This window comes from Microtus pennsylvanicus, chromosome 7 (assembly GCF_037038515.1).
Source record: "Microtus pennsylvanicus isolate mMicPen1 chromosome 7, mMicPen1.hap1, whole genome shotgun sequence".
NCBI lineage: Eukaryota > Metazoa > Chordata > Mammalia > Rodentia > Cricetidae > Microtus > Microtus pennsylvanicus.
The window spans coordinates 111,915,120-111,934,356 of record NC_134585.1 but is presented as its reverse complement, the minus strand read 5'-3'; the positions used below and the strand labels follow the sequence as shown (position 1 = coordinate 111,934,356).

The 19,237-nt window shown below is 48.7% G+C and overlaps 1 protein-coding gene and 1 long non-coding RNA gene across 3 annotated transcripts in view; one reads left to right on the top strand and one right to left on the bottom strand.

The window, feature by feature from the left end:
- Positions 1-1,218: 1,218 nt before the first annotated feature.
- On the bottom strand, positions 1,219-9,311 carry LOC142855117 (uncharacterized). 2 transcript variants are annotated; one of them, XR_012911412.1, is made up of 5 exons: positions 9,053-9,311; positions 6,092-6,228; positions 5,112-5,233; positions 1,990-2,171; positions 1,219-1,768 (listed from the first exon to the last, which is right to left on the bottom strand). It is a non-coding gene; the product is annotated as an uncharacterized LOC142855117 (long non-coding RNA). The 2 variants fall into 2 exon arrangements; XR_012911413.1 differs by lacking the exon at positions 9,053-9,311 and adding an exon at positions 8,454-8,532.
- A 62-nt stretch (positions 9,312-9,373) lies between these two features.
- The window catches only part of Tspan2 (tetraspanin 2), a 39,658-nt gene continuing 29,794 nt past the window's right edge, over positions 9,374-19,237 (top strand). Inside the window, exon 1 of the mRNA XM_075981773.1 lies at positions 9,374-9,515. Within this exon, the coding sequence (XP_075837888.1) occupies positions 9,447-9,515 (69 nt within the window). The 5' untranslated portion in view covers positions 9,374-9,446. The remainder of the gene's footprint in view (positions 9,516-19,237) is intronic.

The following is a 19,237-nucleotide window of genomic DNA, read 5'->3' as shown; positions in this document are numbered from 1 at the left end:
CAAACCCAGGCCCTTGCTTTCCTTCCTCCTCTGGGCATCCATAAAATGGTTGGTTTAGAAACCCCAAGCCCACAGACTGTTTTCCAGCAACATAGCAACCGCCGGCAAACTGGGCAGTCAAAACTACCCGTGACCTGATTATCAAAACCAGAGTCATGACAGCAGGCTACCGGCTGCCTTTCTTAGCAGGAGGGTACACTGGCCACCTGAGGTATCTCCTCTGTTAAATCCCAAATGTTGTGTGAAATACATCAGCACTTCACACACACACATATACATACACACACACATACACACACCTCACACACACACACATATACATACACACACATACACACACCTCACACACACATATACATACACACACATACACACACCTCACACACATATATACACACACACATACACACACCTCACACACACATATACATACACACACATACACACACCTCACACACGTATATACACACACACCATACACACACCTCACACACATATATACACACACACATACACACACCTCACACACATATATACATACACACACACCATACACACACCTCACACACATATATACACACACACCATACACACACCTCACACACATATATACATACACACACATACACACACCTCACACACACATATACATACTCACACATACACACACCTCACACACATATATACATACACACACATACACACACCTCACACACATATATACACACACACCATACACACACCTCACACACACATATACATACACACTCACTTCACACACACCATACACACACACACACACACACACACACACACACACACACACACACACTGTGGAGCCACCACAAAAGGAAGAGAATCTACAAAGGCCAAAACGAAGTGAAAGTAGGCACCTTGGGAAGCAGTCTGGCGCGAAAGCTGCCCTCTGCCCTCTGCCCTGAGTTTCCGTTGACAGTTTCCACAGCTTGGGGTTTGTGAGGTTAAGCCTGAAACCCTACTAAAATAGTCTGCTAGGATGCCCCACCCAAACCTGCCCCATCCCAGGAGCTACATTCTCAAGGTAAGAAACAAACCCACTGTGCAAAGCAGGGCGAGGAAACACCTGTGTTTGGGTTTGATCGTGGGCGTGAGGGGATCTTCCCTGAGAACTCAACCACAAGCCAGCCCTCCAGGGACTCTGCTGTCTGGGTGAAGGTGATGTCACTGCCTTGACATGATCTGCAGAAAGACAAGAAAATTCTCTTGGGGGAACACAACTCTAGCTGCAAACCCAAGACTGTCCCACAACTTAGTAGAAAAATGAGCAACTTTACCTTGTTTTTAAATTATTTTTTAAAAATCACACAATAGGGACAGTACAGGTGCCAAGCCTGGTGATCTAACACCAGGGCCCACATGGTGGAAAAAGAGAACCCACTCTTGCAAGCTGGCCTCTGCCCACATAGGCATAGTGCTGTGTCTTCACAGGTACAAACACACTAAACAAGCAGACAAACAGCTGTACCAAAAAAATAAATAAATAAATCACACACTATATAGGCCACAAGGCATTAAAACAATAGGCAGAAAATTCCACAGGTCACAAAAGCAGATCACCAGGGGCTCAGGGGTTACACTTGGGGACGTGAGGCAACACCACCAGTCTGCTTTGCCTATTTCCTCCAGTTTCTATGTATGAACCAGCGGTGTCCATGCTCCTGTCTTGATGCTCACTGGCCATATTCCTGGTTCTCTTCTTTCTCCCAAGGTCTATAAGCACATCTTTCCTCTGCACCTCAAGAAGGAAATCAGTCAATTAATCAATCAATCAATAGAGTCCCACCACCTTGCTCCACCACTCCCACAGCTAAACTTCTTGAAAGTACAATCACTGTGACTTCCTGCAGTCCATTGTGCCCCACCCAGCCCTTCTAAAAAGGCCTTGCCCAGGCTGTGAGGCCGCAGTGCCCTGAGGCACCAGGTCACCAAACCCAATGAACCGTTACTTACCAGTTATTACAGAGGCATTGTACAATGTGAGCTCCCTCCTTCCAGAAAGTCTCCTGACTCAGTCTCAGGGGCCCTGCTTTCTTCTGAGTTTTCTCTTACGTCTTTGGTCACTTCTTCCCAGGCTCCTCAAGTATTCACTGTGGTTTGTATAGATATCCCCGTCTTGGTTTCTTTTCCTGTAACTGGGATAAAACACCCCGGCGAACACAACTGAATGGAGAAAGGATTTGTTTTGGCTCAGAGTTCAAGGATACAGAACAACATGACTCATAAGGAATGGAAGCAAGAGCTTGAGGTGGCTTCTCAGGTCACACCCACAGCCAGGAAAGAGCAGTGCAAGGGACTCAGATCACTTTCTTCAGTTTGTACTGTCCAGGGCTCATGCACAGGAAATGGTCCTGCCCCCGGTTAAGTGGGTTTTCTTCAAATAATTAACCTGGGTAAGATAAGCCCTTGTTGGCCCACCCAGAGCCCAGGACACCCCTCCCAGCATCTGTCTCCCTGGTGACTCCGTGTTGTGTCAAGTTGATGTGACAGCAATCATTGCATCCCCCCAAGATTCACTTGGAAAATCTTGTTCCCACACTTGATGCTATTGTGGGGTGGAGTTTACTGAGGGGTCTTCAGATCTTCCTGGAAAGGGATAATGGCACCCCTACTCTCTTCCTTTCTCCCTTCCTGTCTTGTCCTTGGTTGAAGCTGGAGATTTTGCACTGTCCTGGGTTTTCACTAAGGCATGCTTCACTGCGGACCCAAAGCCGTGGGACCAATTGTTCAAGGCATATCAACACTGTAAGACAAAACAAAGAGTTCTCTTTCTCAGCTGGTGACCTCAGCCGCCTGGTGTAATGGTGGAAGGCCAACTGGTGTGCCTCCTCTGCCCACCCAGGGTGCTGTTCTTATGTCACTTGGCACCATCTCCACAGGCACAGCCTCCATTCTCCTGGACAAAACGACCATCTGTCTAGGGAAATGTATATCTGCGGGCTGAAGGAACCTTTCCCAAGGGAACAGCAGCACTAATGGCTCAGAGAGAGCTGACTCAGTCTAGATCCCCCGTTCCCAGCTGTATTCCTCCCCACAGGCAGTTGACTCTGTGCCTGTGAGGAAGTCGTCTTCCTTGAGGAGCTGCTGTTTGCCCATCCTGAACCTGACTGCGGTACACTTCCCAAGGGTATAAAACTCCCTGGACCACCAACTCGCATAATGCGGTCGATGTTAAGAGAGAAATAACTACAACACGAATAATAAATATTCCTGGAAAAGGGTGACAACCCCAAGCTTTCAATAAGATTGAAGAATGACTGAACGATTGGATTGATCATTAAAAATAGTTTCTGTTGCCCAAGGTGGTACACACCTTTTATCCCAATGCTTGGGACAAAGAAGCGAGTATATGTGAACTCAAGACCAGTTTGAGCTACGTAGTGAGTACCAGGCCAGTAAGGACTATGTAGGGAAACTCTGTCTCAAACAATAAAAGGAGGAGGAGGGAGAGGAGAATAACAACAACAAAATATAATAAGAGTTTTAAATAATAGACGAATCTGTGGTGAGGCATTTGATTTGGAAGGAGCGTAAGGAATCCCAGACTGCTGCACACCTATAATTCTAGTACTCCGAGACAGCAGGTCACAAGTTCAAGGCCGACCTGAGCCACATAACAAGACTTTGTTCAAACAACGGCAACAAAACACTATGAAAATACTAAGAGAATTTATGCTGAATGCTCTGCTCTGTGACTAGCAACAAATAACGTCTATTCATAAATACATGAACTAATAGAAGAAAACCCTAACCTACCAATTCCATCAAGGGAAGAATTTTCATAATTCCAATAACTGGCAAATGGGATTAAATGTAGCTCAAAAGCTTCTACACAGAAGAAAAAAGAAGGTCACCACAGTGAAGAGAGGACCTGCAGAGTAGGAAAAATGTTTACCTCTGTTCACCGGGCCAGGCATTTGTAGCTAGAGTACTAGACTACCCAAAGAATGGCAAAAATTAAACAAAAAATCCAAGCCATTTAGTTAGTAAGTGAGCCAATGACCTGAATAGATAGCAAAAACCAAGAACTCGAAATGGCCAATAAATAATACAATAAGTAATGGGAAAGGTGATCAATATCCTTAGCCAACAGGGAAATATAAATTAAGCCTGTTTTAAGATTCCATCTCAACCCTAATCAGAATGACTATCACCAAGGAAACATACACCAACAAGTAAAGAGGTGTGTTGGGGACCGCTTTGGGGGTTGTTGGGAATGTGAACTGGGCAGGTCAACATACCACAGAGACGTTTGGAGGTTTATGTTTATTACTGAACTGTCCCCCAACAGCCAAGAAAAGGAAGCAGCCTAGATGTTTATCATCATATGAATGGGTAAAGAAAATGTACTTCATCTGCATGCGAATCATTTGAATTTTTACAGCCACGGAGAAAAATGACATCATGACATTTTCAGAAAAATAGATGTACCTGAAAAACACCGTGTTAATCAAAACAAACTAGATTCAGAAAGACAAATCTCTGGTTTCCCTCATATGGAGCCTAGATTTAAGAGTATATGTATGCATATATGCAGGTATATATTTGTGTATGTGTGGGGGGAGGTCATGAAACTAGCAAAGGACTCATAAGATGAGAAGAAAGAATCTAGGGGAAGTGGGAAATGGGTAATGGAATACGTTAATAAGAAAGTAGAAAGAGACTCAGTAGAAGAAGAACGGGAACCGTCTGGAAGGGAAGGGACACAGAGAGGGGACAGTGGAGGAGGGAAAGGATGACACAGAGTGTATGAAGACACCGTGTTGAAGCCCACTGCTAAATCAACAAAGATAAAAACGTGTCATCTCAAAGGAGAGCAATTGCCAGTACTGCCTTACCTTGATGTTTAATGTCTGCTCATTTAAAGCCATATGCTATTTTAGTCAACTGCACTCTAAAAAGAATTTGAAGGATAACTCAAACGCTAAGAAGCTAATTAACACTCCAAGTCTTACAGGTCTCAAGAGAAAAGTTAATTCATTTTGACCATCATAGAACCATCTTTGTCCAGACACGTATAAAAAGACACTCAAGAAAAATCTTTGAAGCATTAAAATGCATTATTTTAGACTTACCTGAAAATATGTGTTCAAGAAGAAAGGAGAACGCTGTAAGATTCCACCCTGTTCAAGAAGAGCTTGTTCGTGTGTTTTCAATAGGAGGACAGTGGGTGGCAGGTCACACTGGCATGCGATTTCTAGCGCAGGTATTGAAATAAGCATCGTGACAATGTCCTTTAGAATGGTTAATGGTTAAGGTATACCAGAAATGGCATCCTTTAAAAATATCCAAACTTACAGGAAATAAGTTTAGGTGTCAATTTAAAAGTGTGAGACGAAGTACTACACAATGTCAATTATGTGCAAATCTAGAACAGACAGAGAAAGCAAACCATAGCAAGGCTGCCTCCCAAAGATGTGGGCACAGGTGTCCCGGGAAGAAGCACACGGAACTTCCTTGTCGGTGGCAATGCTTGGTGCCCTGAAAGGGTTTGGATATTTGCTGAGCGCTACCAAATTGTATACCTAAAGTCTAAACACTTTGTGGAGGTTAATTTTATTAGGGAAAAAAAAGCAAAACATAAGCAAATGTTTAGACACTAATGTCATCTATGCTAGAGTTTGGGGGGGGAACGCTTGGAATGCAGAACGAGTAAGGGGTTACCAAGGAGACAGCTGTACAGATAGTAATGGAACCAAAGCACGATATTTGCTGGGGAATCTAGGCAGTGATGATATGGTGTTTACCGCCCAATACTTTGACTTTGCTGTACATCTGAAAATACTCATAATAAAATATTGCAGGGAACGGTCAAAAGGAAATATTTTTCATAATTATTTTTAGCACGTCTGAGAAAAGTTAAAACTGGTGGTTGGTGACCTGTCACCTTAGCTGTCCGGCACAAACCTCCCTCCAGTATCCCAATTGTAGTTCCCACCAGATCCAAAAGTCCGCAGATTCAAAACTGCATTTATTGTCTTCCCTCTATCGGGTGGGACCACCTCAGCTCCCAGTAACAGACACAGAGTTCAACACAAGCAGGGATTTTTCTTACCTAGCAAGAAAGATGGAAGTGGGGATGTGGTGTTGCTGATCTCACAGTCTGATAGGGTCCCAGTAGGCAAGTCTGCGGTTCTCTTGACCATCCTTCATAGTCCCAGTATGTTAGAACACCATGGTCAGGCACCGTGTCTGGGTTCAAGAGAAGACAGAGATGATGGCTCTGGTAATTAGTTTAAAGGCTAATGTCCTTGTGTTGACACTTAAAGCAATCCTTTACTGGGATATAATAATGCATCTTGAAATGTGTCACTAGCTAGGATGCTCTCAACCGCAAAGACACGTGGTCCACACACAGTACTAAAATCCAGAGTAGAGCTGGAGAAATGGCTAGAGGTTAAAAGTGCTTGCTGCATGCATATCCACAGGACCTGAATTCTGTTCCTGGCACCCATGTCAGGTGACTCACGACCACCTGTAACTCGAGTTTTAGGGGCTATGACACTCTCTTCTGGCCTCTGAGGATACCTGCACATACATATATACATACACACAGACACACAGAGTGGGGGGGGGGAGGAGGGAGATTTAAAAAAAGTAAAAGTAGACTTAAAAGTGACTTTAGAATTGGCTGACTGGATGATAGAGAAATGTCATCTACAATCTAGTTGGGTTTTTTTTTCAGCGTTCTGCTTTGTTGTCTTTAGTGTTGGCTCTGTCCCCAGCCCGGCATCAAGAAGGACACAGCAACTTCAAGTAAAAGATCCACATGCAGGAACCATGAGAAGAGAGACCAACTGGTTCTCAGGAGCCACCACTCCCCTCCCTCCCGTTAGCAACAATGCCTGCTAGTTTATTTTCTGAGCTACAAGGGAAATGGGTTTGCCTTAGGGAGAGGAGAGCTGGCTCCCTTATCTGAAGCTAGTCCTGCCAAGCAGGCTAAGACCTAACTTTGTTTTTTTTTTATATTTATTTATTATGGATATTCTGTTTGCATATATGCCTGCAGACTAGAAGAGGACACCAGACCTCATTACAGATGGTTGTGAGCCACCATGTGGTTGCTGGGAATCGAACTCCAGTCCTTTGGAAGAGCACGCAATGCTCTTAACCGCTGAGCCATCTCTCCAGCCCAAGACCTAACTTTGTGAAGGGAATTCCTAGGATTAATCTCACTCAAAAGTTTGATGAGCCCTAGAATCACCCTGGAGACATGTCTCTAGACAAGCATAAGAGGGAGCAGCTTGATTGGATGAGAAGGGCGCCACTGTGGGTAGCACCATTCCCTGGCTTGAGAACCTGGGGTAAGCCGAAGCACTCACAACTCTCCGTTTCTTGACTGTGAATACGGTGTAGACAACGTGCCTCAAATTCCTGCCACCGTGACTTCCACCGTGATGGGCCGCATCCCTGGACTATGACTTAACATGAGCTCTTTCTCTTCTTCCTTTGCTTTTGTCGGGCTATTCTGTCACAACAACAGGAAAAGTCGCTAAGATACGGGTTGAGTGTATACTGCAGATCTAAGAGTGTTACAGGGGGCACGTGATGAAATGTTTCTAACAAACACACGAGACTCGCAGCATGGAAGAACAATAGATTTATTACATAGCATAATAGAAGTTCTGTTCCCAGAAGTGACAGAATATATAATCTCTAAATATTACAGACATAAAAATCAACAATATGATACAACACGACAGTATACCATCACTGCCCCCTGTTGATTTACTGGATGCGTACTGGCTAGCGGGGACTACTCATTAATCTCGTTCCTCTTTCAGAGCAAAACAGAGGTGACAGATAGAGACTGTGTGACTGAAACTGAGGCTTCCCCTCTGCATACTAATGGCTTCTATCTTTGTCTCCAGTTCACTGTGACTACCAGAATCAGCACTTTCATTTTTCTTCTCATTTTCATAAACAAAATTCACTAGCTATTCAAAGATGGAGCTTTGATATAGGCTGAGGGGGTAACAAGGTGGAGACTGACTTGGTCTTGAGGTCCTGGCTACCTCTTACATCATACTCCACGCCCCTCACTGATCTGGGCGCTTTACATATATATTCGCTGTTTGAGCTTCACAACTCTTTTAAAGCAGGAACTGCAATCTCCGTATTGAGATGGGAAAGAGAGGCACAAGGAACACGGGACAGCGTAGCACATTAGCCGACCACCTGCCCCACTGCGGTTTGCTCTGGTGCCCTCCCGCTTCCCCTTACTTTGGTTATCTCTCTGACTCCTGCTCCTAAGCTAGGCTGTGCTTCCTCCTTCTGTCTCCCACCTACCCCTCCCTCCCCCACCTCCTTCTCTCTCTGCTGGGACTCTTTTTACAGAGTCCGGCCCACTCTTCCTAGGAAAGCCTTCCTTAGTCAAGGCAGACACCAGTCTCTCACCCAGCACCTAAGGCACCCACCATGCTCAGATAATTTGCTGACAGATCGTGCCTGGCTTCTTCTGTTGTCCCTGGGGCTTGCTACTATGCCTGGCCTATAATTGGCACTTCGAGTGTTGCTAAATTAATGCACCAGCTCCCTGATTCTACACTTTCCTGTCTCCCCCGTGCCGTCTGACACCACATATTGTAGACACATGACACTTAGTCAACTGGAGCGGGTGCCGCCTTCTCACCAGTAACCGAACTTAATAAAAACAAAGCAAAACAGAACCCGCCCCACCCCCATCTATACATCTCAATCTAGACCCCGAGAATTTGGAGTGCTATCAAGGTCTGCCAAACCCGGTAGGATGTGGGAAGTCTGACTCCCCCTTGCTGGCCTGGCCGGCTGGGCTGGGCCGAGTGAGGAGCAGTGTCAGGACTCAGGGCCGCCGCCTGGTGCGCCTTCTCCCAGTTCTTGCCTATTAAGGTAAGAGTCCTCTAGGAACGCAGCGACGGGAAGGAGGGTACCCAGCAGCGGCCTCCGCGCTTGGAGGACTCTGATTAACCGCAGCCTGGCGCCTCGCCACTGGGTCTACCGGTTTCAGGTCCTACTTAGCTTTACCACCTGAAGTCACCTTCTTATGTTTTCATAGCCACCGAGAATAACTTCAACCATGACCGCGGGCCTCAAAGGTGTCTGGGCACCCGGCGCTGACTAAATGGACCCCGCTTCACGGGTGGGAGCTGCTCTAGCACAGATGCTCGGATAGCTACAGGAGTCCGCGCCCTTCGGCTCGGAGAAAGGTGGTGCCACCTCCGGGAGGCCGGAGCGGGTGAGCGGGACCCGGATCTCCACCCTAGGACTCCCCATCCCAGGCCAACTGGCCGCTCGCGTCCCGGGTCCCGCCCGTAAGCCACGCCCACAGGTCACGCCCCTTCCAACCCGCCCCGCCCCTCCCGCCGGCGCCCGCCGCTCCCGGGGCTCGGCGCGGGCCTGGGGAATCGGGAGCCCGCTGCCGGGGTCGCAGTATGGGGCGCTTTCGCGGGGGTCTGCGGTGCATCAAGTATCTGCTGCTCGGCTTCAACCTGCTGTTCTGGGTGAGACCCGAACCGGCGGGCCAGCTAGGGGGCCGGGGTCCCCAGGGAGGTGACCGCAATAGAGTTGGGCCCTGGGGGAAGGCAGGGTGTTCCAGAGGCGCTAAGGAGACAAAGAGGGAGGGGACGGATGGAGGGGGAAAGGGCAGAGAGAAGCTTGAGCCACCAGAGCCAGTGAGAAGACACGGTGCCGTGCTTCCCCGAGAGGAGCCATCATCTCGGTGGCATCGCCCGGCGGGTGGCGCCAGGTGCGGGGACCCAGCAAGCCCCTTCATCCCGAGGGCTGGGGCCCTGGTGGCAGGCGCTTCCTGAAGCCCGCTAGGCACACACACCCCCTTCGCGCGCTGCCTGCTCTGGGTGGGGGTGGGGGAGCCCGGCTGCCCGGTCGGGGTACCAGGAGGGAAATCCCTACCCTGCGGCTGCCTGGGGTGGCGCCTCATCCCAAGAGTGTGCGGACACACCGCCTGGCTCTGGTGGTTTGTTGGGAAAATACGGACAGTAGTGAAAATTAAGGGAGTGGGGGATGATCGTCCTTTTCTTGGGCATGGGGGGGGGGTACTGCTGGATACAGTGGTGGGTGCTGTTCTATGAGGGGCTGGAGAATGGAGGGGCTTGGGAAGGGCAGCAGCATCCCCCAGGCTCCCTGCCTACAACCAGTACTCCTGAAATGAGCTCATTCAACTTTGCAGGGTGGCGTAGACCTGGCAACATTCCCCAGTTAGAGATGCAGAGAGACAGAGAAAGGGTCCTGGCTCCAGTCTCCCGTGTTAGCAGGGCATGGTTAGGGGTGGACCATCCCTGGAATACTCTCTCCCAGGCCCTGGAGAACCTTCAGAGGTCCTTTCTGCACAGTCCCTACTGGCCTTCCCTTAATAGAACGCTAGCCAGTGTAGCTGCTCAGATAGACCCTGAGGGGAGCCGCGAGTTTTGTTTTGGGGGAAGTGGGTAACAGCAGGAGCAGCGATGCTTTGAAATTACTGGGCTGGAAGCCATGGTGATCCCCTGTGCTCTGAGGAGGTTGTCTGAACAATAAGTAATTATTGAAAGGTGGGCTCCAACCCATTAGCCTGGGTGACACCAGCAGCTCCAAGCTCTTCAGAGACCACGTGGTCAAGACCAACATGGGTCAGCAATGGACAGTTTGGAGGAGGTACCTGGGAGCTTCGCCTGAATTTTAAAAATACACATAGCTTTTGTACACCTGGGCATTTGCATATGTCACACTCCAGGAAGAAGTATTTTCGAGTACTCTTGTGTTGTATTTTTTTTAGAAGTCTGGCTTAATTTCAAAAGCTGTTAATTATAGAGACCGTGCCACACTGACACCCTTCCTTCTCACTGGTACAGATTCGGAGCTCCGTGTGAGCCCGGGAGCGAAATCTCAGGCTAGGTTTAATGCTCATTTGTGCCAGCTTCCCCAGATGTACGGAGCATTTGCAGTGGATCAGGGACAGTGCTAGGCACCCTACATCTGTCTTTGCACCCCTTTCTCACTACAGTGCTCGTGTGCAAGCGGCTCACCCTCATTTTGAGATGTGAAGACACAGAGACTCAAATAGGTCACACAGCTATTGAATGGCAGACATAACTCTGACGCTGCCTACTCCCTCTTAACCCTGTGGGGGACCCCATTAAAGCTGCAGTCCCCAGAGTATGGCTCCTGGGTCAACAGCATCAGTGTCCCCTTGGAATTTTTCAGAAATGGACATTCTCACCTCAAGCCAGACTTACTGAATCAGACACTGTGGCGAGGAGGGGAGCAGGGCCCAGCAAGCTATCCTAAAAGACCACCCAGGTAACCCTACCCCCACAGACATGGTTCAGAACCACTGTAAACAGTTGCTAGATAGATGGTGTCTATTAGCTTAAAGCACTGTTCTCAGGGATGCTACTTGAGCTGAGCTGATGAGAGTGGTGCATGCTGGCCAAGAATAAAGTGAGGCAGAGCGTGACCAAGTGGCACGTTTCCCACCACTGGCCATAAACACATCAAGGAAGAGGAGCAAGAGTCTAGTGAGGTCTGAGAGTCTGTCAGAGGTTAGAGGTGGCTCTTCCTATATGTGATCTAAGTACAGAGTTCAGAGAAGAGACCCCAGTATCAATGAGAAACCTAAAACCTCCTGGGAGACATTGGTGTTCAACCCCTCAAGAGCTGGGAGGATGGGGGTGGGCCAAGGCAAGCCACCAGCTGAGGCACAGAACAAAGAATTGTGAGACCTCTGAGGGACAAATTCGTGGGGCCTGAGTGCAGAGATCCAAAGCATCCCGTACTTAGACAGAAGGGGTGTGCCTGAGCAAGCTAGTCCCACTTAGACAGAAGGGGTGTGCCTGAGCAAGCTAGTCCCACTTTCATCCTGAGTTTGCTCATCTGTACAATCGGAGGGACAGAGCTGTGGCAGAAATGTGTGAAGTCCCTGATCCCACCTTCCTATGGCAGTCCTACAGAGTAGGGGCTTAAAGTGATTTCTTATTTTTATTCCTAACTGCCTAGCACACAGGAAGCACCCAATAAGTAGTAACTGTCTTCCGCCTGACACCTTACCGTTGGCAAACTCTGTGTATGTGTGCCAAGTGCTGGCACGTGACTGCTTACATTACCCTTTTAACTCATACTTGGGTATTCTCCCCACAAAGTTTTCTACTCCCTGAGAACAGAGAACTCTTTTCCCTGTTGTTTTCAGAGCCATTCCCTTCAGCACCCAGAATGGTGCCCAGCACATAGGAGGCGCTAACTCTCTATAGAGTGAATTAATGAAGCTTCAGGTTAGACACCTGGATGTGGACGGCCTTCCTGACTTTTAGACATCAATCGGCAACTTTATCGGAGAGCTGGCCTCTCTCTCTGCCTGTTTGCTGTGTAGATGTCAAACTTTGCTCTCACAAACTGGGTCCAGGAGAGAGTTAGGAGGGCCCAGAAGCTCCTAGGGAGAGGCCAGGCCGTGAGTGAGCAGCAGGTGCAGGAAGCCTTCTTGGTAAAGTGAAAGGACCACACTGAAACAGCTAACAACGTGGGGAAGTCGATTGTGCCGGATAAATTATTCACACACCTGACTTCCTGTCACTAAGGGAACCTGATTCCACAGAAGCTCTGCCCTGGCTTCTAAAGTTTCTTTCTTGACTGTGGAGCTTTCCCTGGAAGGAAAACTTCAGCTGTGACTTGAGCATCTCAGCCCACCTTTCGAGGGATGGGGTCCCTGCTTCCCTTCCTGTCCTGCTGGAAGCTGACCTCCAGGAGGCAGGCAGGGAAGCAGTAGAATGTACTTTGTGGTCTGGGATTCACAGATCCCTTTGGAGCCTCATCCAGGCAGCTGACTTGACGTTCCCCTCAGCTGTGTTTCTAGACTACTAAACATTCAGCCAGGCCTTTCAGAACCAGCACAAAGCTCCCTGGTCCAGGGAACTCAGCTGCACTCACACTGAGTGATGGATGCTTTAAAACCCCAAGTTAAAGCCCTGGCCCAACTACATTAACTTCTGATCTGACCGTTGGTGTCTGCCCTGCCTTTATCAGGTCTAACTTTAGGGGCTACAGTCACAGCGCTGGGTACAGCCCTGGCAGTGCTGAAATCACCTTTGTTTGTTCTTCCCCTCTGTTGCATAGCAATATAAATAAAACATTACAACCCACCCGGCCACATATGCTGGTTTGAAGAAAAGCCTAGGCACTGTTTATTCCTTGGTTTATTGTTGTCTGCTCAGCGTTTTCCTATCATTGTGCTGCTCTGGGCTGTTCAGGGTTGTGTCCAACAGGAAGCAAGGCTGTTCCTGGCTGAAACTCGCATGCCATATATGGCGAGTGGGAAGGTGGCGTCCTTTCTTCCTCACCATGACTGATGCAACTTCGGGTTTCCACTTGGTGATGCCCGCTAGATACTTCTGAAAAGACTGTCTCTTTTGCTGGAGTGGGGGAGGGAGGGTGAAAGTTGTTTGACTCCAACAAGCTTATAGCTCCTGCTCCCTCCCACACATTTCAAACAGCAAGTGCAGAGCAGCCCCTTGTTAGACAGGATGGTGGAGGGGGTGGAGAAAGAGAGACTTTAGAGTCTCCCAGACAGCCTGCTGTCTGTCCATAAAAGTGGGAAGACAGGAGCAGTGGTCAGCATTCCCTACTGTGCACCAGAGGGACCGAGGGAGGTTGGAAGAAGCCGAGAGTGCACAGCATGATCAGTCTGGACAGGCCAGAGCTAGAGTTCTGGCGATGTGGTAGATCTTAGGCGGGTGTGTGCAGTATGGAGCTTCAAATACAGAAAGCCTGAAAAATGTATTCTGGTACCACACGGCCAAAGTTTATTCCTGGCTCTATAGGTCTCACTGCCTTGGGGGCTGGGTTCAGTTGTTTGGCCTCTTTGAGCCTTGTAAAAGGAGCACAGTAAAGTAATAATCAAGTCACCCTATGATCTCCGTGCAGACAAGACAAGCTAATAATCCCAGCACTCGGGAGGCAGAGGCAGGTGGATCTCTGAGAGTTCAATGCCAGTTTAGTCTACAGAGTGAGTTTCAGAACAACCAGAGCTACACAGTGAGATGAGACCGTGTCTCAGGGAAAAAAAAAAGAGCAAGTTAATGTATGTAAAGTCCTGCGTGGATCTGTTAGTGATGGTGGAATTCATACAGTAGAGCACAGGTAGAACAACAGTGCCTGTGATCCAGGGGGCTCCTCGAGGAAAGAGGAGGAAGTATGCAAGTGCCGTATCTGATGTCTAACAGCTTCTGGGAGACACGGAGGCCTCCGCCTATAATCCAGTCACTCAGCAGGCATGTGCAAGATGCCTGCCTGACACCCTGCCCTGTGACCGAGTCAAAGACTAAAACCCAACCCCATATTATATCTTTCCCTAGCTTCCAGGTTGTCTTTGATGATAGTTCATCCCCAGTCCGATCTTCGCACCTCGGAGGCAGGGACTGTTATAAACCAGCATCCTCTCTTCTACTCCATGGGCACCTGAGAGAGTCATGAAGGTTCTAGATAAAAGTTCCTGTGCACTTACCCCAGAGCGGAACGGCTAGGTGTCTGCCATGCCTCTGTGCTTTCTGGGAGAGGCCAAGGGAAAGAGATGGGTCCAGACTTTTGTGGTCAGTGCCTCTCTTTCTACAGTGTGAGTGGGAGACCTTATTCAACTCTGCATTCTGACTTAGTAGGTCTGCATCTATAACAAGTCCCCAGGTGACACTGGCATTGGGGCTCTAAAGACACTTTGAGGGCCCTTGTTTGAGATGTGGTCTCAAGAGCTCGGAGACCCTTGTTTCTGGATGGCAGGGCGACCCTTCCCCGGGGCTTGCTTTTCGTGGTTCTTGCTTCTGGTCACCACTTCATCATTTTTGTTTTAAAGGTTCTTCTGCAGTAACACTTGGCAGTCCTGGATTGCCACCATGCATTGCGTTCCACAGTACTATTCTAGATCACATCTCTACCCTCCAGCCCAACATCCACAGAGCCTGCAGTACAGGCTCGTTGTTGAAGCTAGGGACTCTGCCCTGACCGAAGCAAGCTGTGTTAGGCTCTCTAGGAGATGAAGGAGGGTGGGCTTGAGATAGAAACGTCCAGCAGGCTGGAATCATTGTCCAGGTAAGCAGAGTTGCTCTGGCCTGCCTATCTCACCATCCTCCACTTCCGTTGAGCGGAAAACCAGCAACACTAACTACCATGCATACGTGACCATGCATACAAAATGCTTCTACATGCATGACCTCATCCGATAATGAATTATCAGCACCCTCTATCTTCATGGTCCTTTTATTCTTAATTTTCACAATAGTGTAATTAGCCCTGTTTTCAAGTATGGAAGCTGAAAGGCACAGTAGCTAGAATGCCCAAGGCTTCCTCATTCCCACCTTCTCACGTTCTTAATGTGCTGGGATGCGGAGTACAAAGTGTAAGGAAATACACTAGAGGGCTGGAAAGATGGCTCAGTGGGTAGGACCCCGCTCCAATCCCCAGAACCTTTGTAAAAAGCTGAGCATGGTGCTGGCTTGCTCCTGTCCCCCAGCACTGGCGACAGGAAGATCACTAGGACTTGCCAGCTGCTGTCCTAGCTCCAGATTCAATGAGAGACCTTGCCTCAGGTTGAACGGGGTGGGGATAAGACAGAAATAAATAGGCACCAGGCACACACACATGGGCATACCCGCACCAAAAGAAATGGAAAACTACTAGAATCAGGCGTGATGGCTCACACTATAGCCCCAGCATGCAGAAGGCTGAGGCAGGAGGATTATCTGGTTCAAGACCTGTTTGAGCTACATAACAAGACCCTGTCTCAACAAAAAGAAAGTTCTGTCGGCATGGAAAAATACAGTGATTATATCCAGTGCCAGGTTCAGTCCTGAAGCGTTCTAGAAATGCTGGACAGGAGATGCATAAAAATACCCCCCGTGAGTGGTAGAAACGGGAGAAGGGGAGGAGCATGACTGAGGAGTTCAATGCAGGTGCAAACTGGATGGAAATTGAGAAAAGCTCCACAGAGAGGCCAGTTTTGTTGGTTTTTTTTTTAAAGAGACCATTTAAAAAATTAATTTCCGCATCAGCCGCTTGAAAGGCAATTGCCCTGCCCAAGTATAAGGCCTGTGCTATGCTTTTGTGAGCACAGCCTCATGTTAACCCCTTCCGGCCTCACCAGAGCCTTGCAAAGCAATAACTCTTATCCGCAAGTTACACCTGAGGAAATAGAGACAGAGACTTGTCCAGGACACAGAACTGGCCGGCAGCAGGTCTGGGTCTCTAGCTGGAACACCCAGCATCTTTGTCCTGAGCCTTCCTGAGTCCCCAGATGAACAGGGAGGGAAGGTGGATGCCGAGATGAGGGGACAAGTGACTTCTACACCTGCTTATCCACGATGGTGGCCCTGCTGCCGAGAGCATGGGGCTGTTCAGACTAAAAATTAAACAAAACATAATATTCTTGTCCTCAGTCCCACTTACTGCACTCAGAGTACTCAGTAGCCGTTGGTGCCCAGGGGCTACGATACAGGACGGCACAGATGGCAACTGTTTACAAAGCTGGGAACTCCCTTTTGTGTCTGTGTATGTGCTCAGGTGTGCCCTTGTATGAATACATCAGCATATGTAGACAACCTCGGGTATTATTCCTTTTTTTTTTTTTTTTGACAAGGTCTCTCTCTCTCTGGCCCGGAGCTCACCAAGTAGGCTAGGCTAGACTGGCTGACCAGCGAGCTCCAGGGATCCACCTGTCTCTGCCTACCCAGCACTGGGATTACAAGGGTGAGCCACCACAACTAGCTTTCTTTCCGTGAGTTCTGGGAATCAAACCCAGACCTTTGTCCTTGCTGAACAAGCAAGTCCTCTCCCCACCTCTCGCTGGAGGAAGTCCCAGTCGCCAACAGCAGCCTGCGCATCCTCACTCTCTGTCTCGTAGCTCTACGTTTGTCTTCTCCCATTCTAGCTCTTAAATGAACTAAACTTAAAGAACTGGATCCATTGCCTCTGAAGGGCACCAGCTTTCTGGTGTGGTTGTAAAAGCTGAAGGGAAGCCCAGCTGTCAGCCAGAGTCAGGAGAGTGCGGCCGATGACAATTGGGAGGCAGTGGCAGAAATTTCGGTACCGTGGTGAGGGAGCCGCCTCAAAGGCTGAGCTTTCAGTCTGCAAGGAACAGGGAGTCCATCCGCATGAGAAGGCCAAGTGCCGGCACCCCCAGCTCTAAGTGTGTGGCTGACCTCGGAAGGCTCTTATTCTCCGTCCCCACCCCTGTAGACAGGTGATCCCAGGGTTAGAGAAGTTAGTGTCTTATCCAGGGTCTGGACCCTCCTGCTTAGAATCCCCTAGTTCTACCTCCTCTTCATACACTATGGTTTGTGTAGGTAGATGTGCTTATTGTCCACCTATGGGCATCACTAGTCAGTCTGAACACTCGAAAGAGAACATTTCTAGAAAAACAGGCATTCCTAAAGTGTGCCAAGTGTGCCCTTTATAGTAAAAGTGGATGAAAAGAGTCGGCTAATAAATGTGAGTGTGTGTGTGCATGTGAGTGTGTGTGTGCATGTGAGTGTGTGTGTGCATGTGAGTGTGTGCATGTGTGCACATGTGAGCGCATTGTGCATGTGTGTGTGATGTGTGTATGATGTGTGTGGCGTGTGTGAGCATGTGTGTGTGTATGGTGTGTGTAGTGTGTGTGTATGGTGTGTGTGTGCTTGTATATGCACATGTGTATGTGTGTGTGCGTGCGTGCATGTGTGTGTGTGTGTGTGTGTGTGTGTAACTGAACAGGGAGGGTAAAGCCCCAAGGAGTACAGCAAGGGCTGGGGAGGTAGGTTGCATAGAAGGCTGCACGATGCCTCTTCATTCTGGAATGGACTGGTCCAGGTCCTTATGCGTTCAAAGCAGATTCAAAGAAAATTAATACTAGGGGAAATGTCTAGAGAGCACCAGCCCAGGTTTTGTGCTGTCTACTCTACTCCATCCAAGGTAATTTCTTGGCAGCAAAGTGTCCCACCCTGCTCCAATCTGAATTCTGCACATAGCATTTACCTTGAGCCACTGTTTCTCACTGTAATCATGAAAAACTGGATAAAGAGCCCTAATTACTGGTCCATATTTAAGCATCCTAGTTACTGAGTGATGGTCCAAAGAGCATATGCTGCTCTCATAGAGGGCCTTTTGCTTCCCAGTACCCACACTGGGAAAGTCATGACTGCTTGTGACTCTGGTCCGGCACTCTTTTCTAGCCTCCGTGGGCACCTGCCCTCATGTGCATGAGGGTGTGTCTCTGTAACAGAGCACACACACCAACAGACACACACCATTAAAAATAATAACATAAATCTTCAAAAAAAAAGGATCCTACTTATCACCCAAAGTCATCCTCTCAACCTCCTTGAAGAATGAAAGGCGAGCACACAGACGCCAACTAGCGACCCCTCTCTGCTTATGTAAAGCTCAGGACGGTCGAGAAATGACATCAGTCGCTGTGGTTGCCAAGATCAGTGTTTGTGCATGCAGAGGACAAAGAGGAGACCCAGCGGGTGCTACAGGGGCAAACTCCAGAGAGCTCAGCGAAGACAGCTCAGCCCTGGGTGAGAAAAGGCAGGGGAGTGGGAGTTCAACTCAAGCTGTGGCTTAGTAGATTTGAGCTTTAGTTCTGGGTCTATATGATCTTTCCCGATGAAGACATCTGCTCCCTGGCATTAGCCAGTGGTCTGGAACTTTGTTTCACTGTATAGGACCACGACGAAGTCATCACCTTCCTCCAAATTCTCACCATTCCCTAGTCTGCTCTCCCCCCTGCCCCACTTCCTTTAACCCAAGGCATTGCATGTGTGCACTGAATAAACACGGCACACCCCACACTGTCCGCAGACATCAACAGAAGGTCAGCACCCTCTTTGTGGGCCAGCTTCTTTCTCCAGGTTCTTCTCTTTCCCCTGAAACTTCTCCCCCCCCCCCCACTGCCCTTGTCAGCGGCCTCCCAGCAAGGTCAGATGACCCACTCAAGTTCACGTCATAACCAACTTCAGCAAACAGAGAGGGGTGTGCTTGTCACAAATACGCAGTCCAAGAGCTCTTTCCAGAGAACAGAACACTTCTGATCCTATCAAAGTTTGAACTGCAGCGTAGAGAATAAACACTGAGTCACCGTGAGGTACATTCACGGGGCAGCTCAGTAGGTAAAGGGGCTTGCTGCTAAGTGCCACCCTGACCTGAGATCCAGCCCTGGCTCCCACGGGGTGGAAGATGAGAGCCAGCAGGTTGCCCTCTTTCCCCCATATGCAGT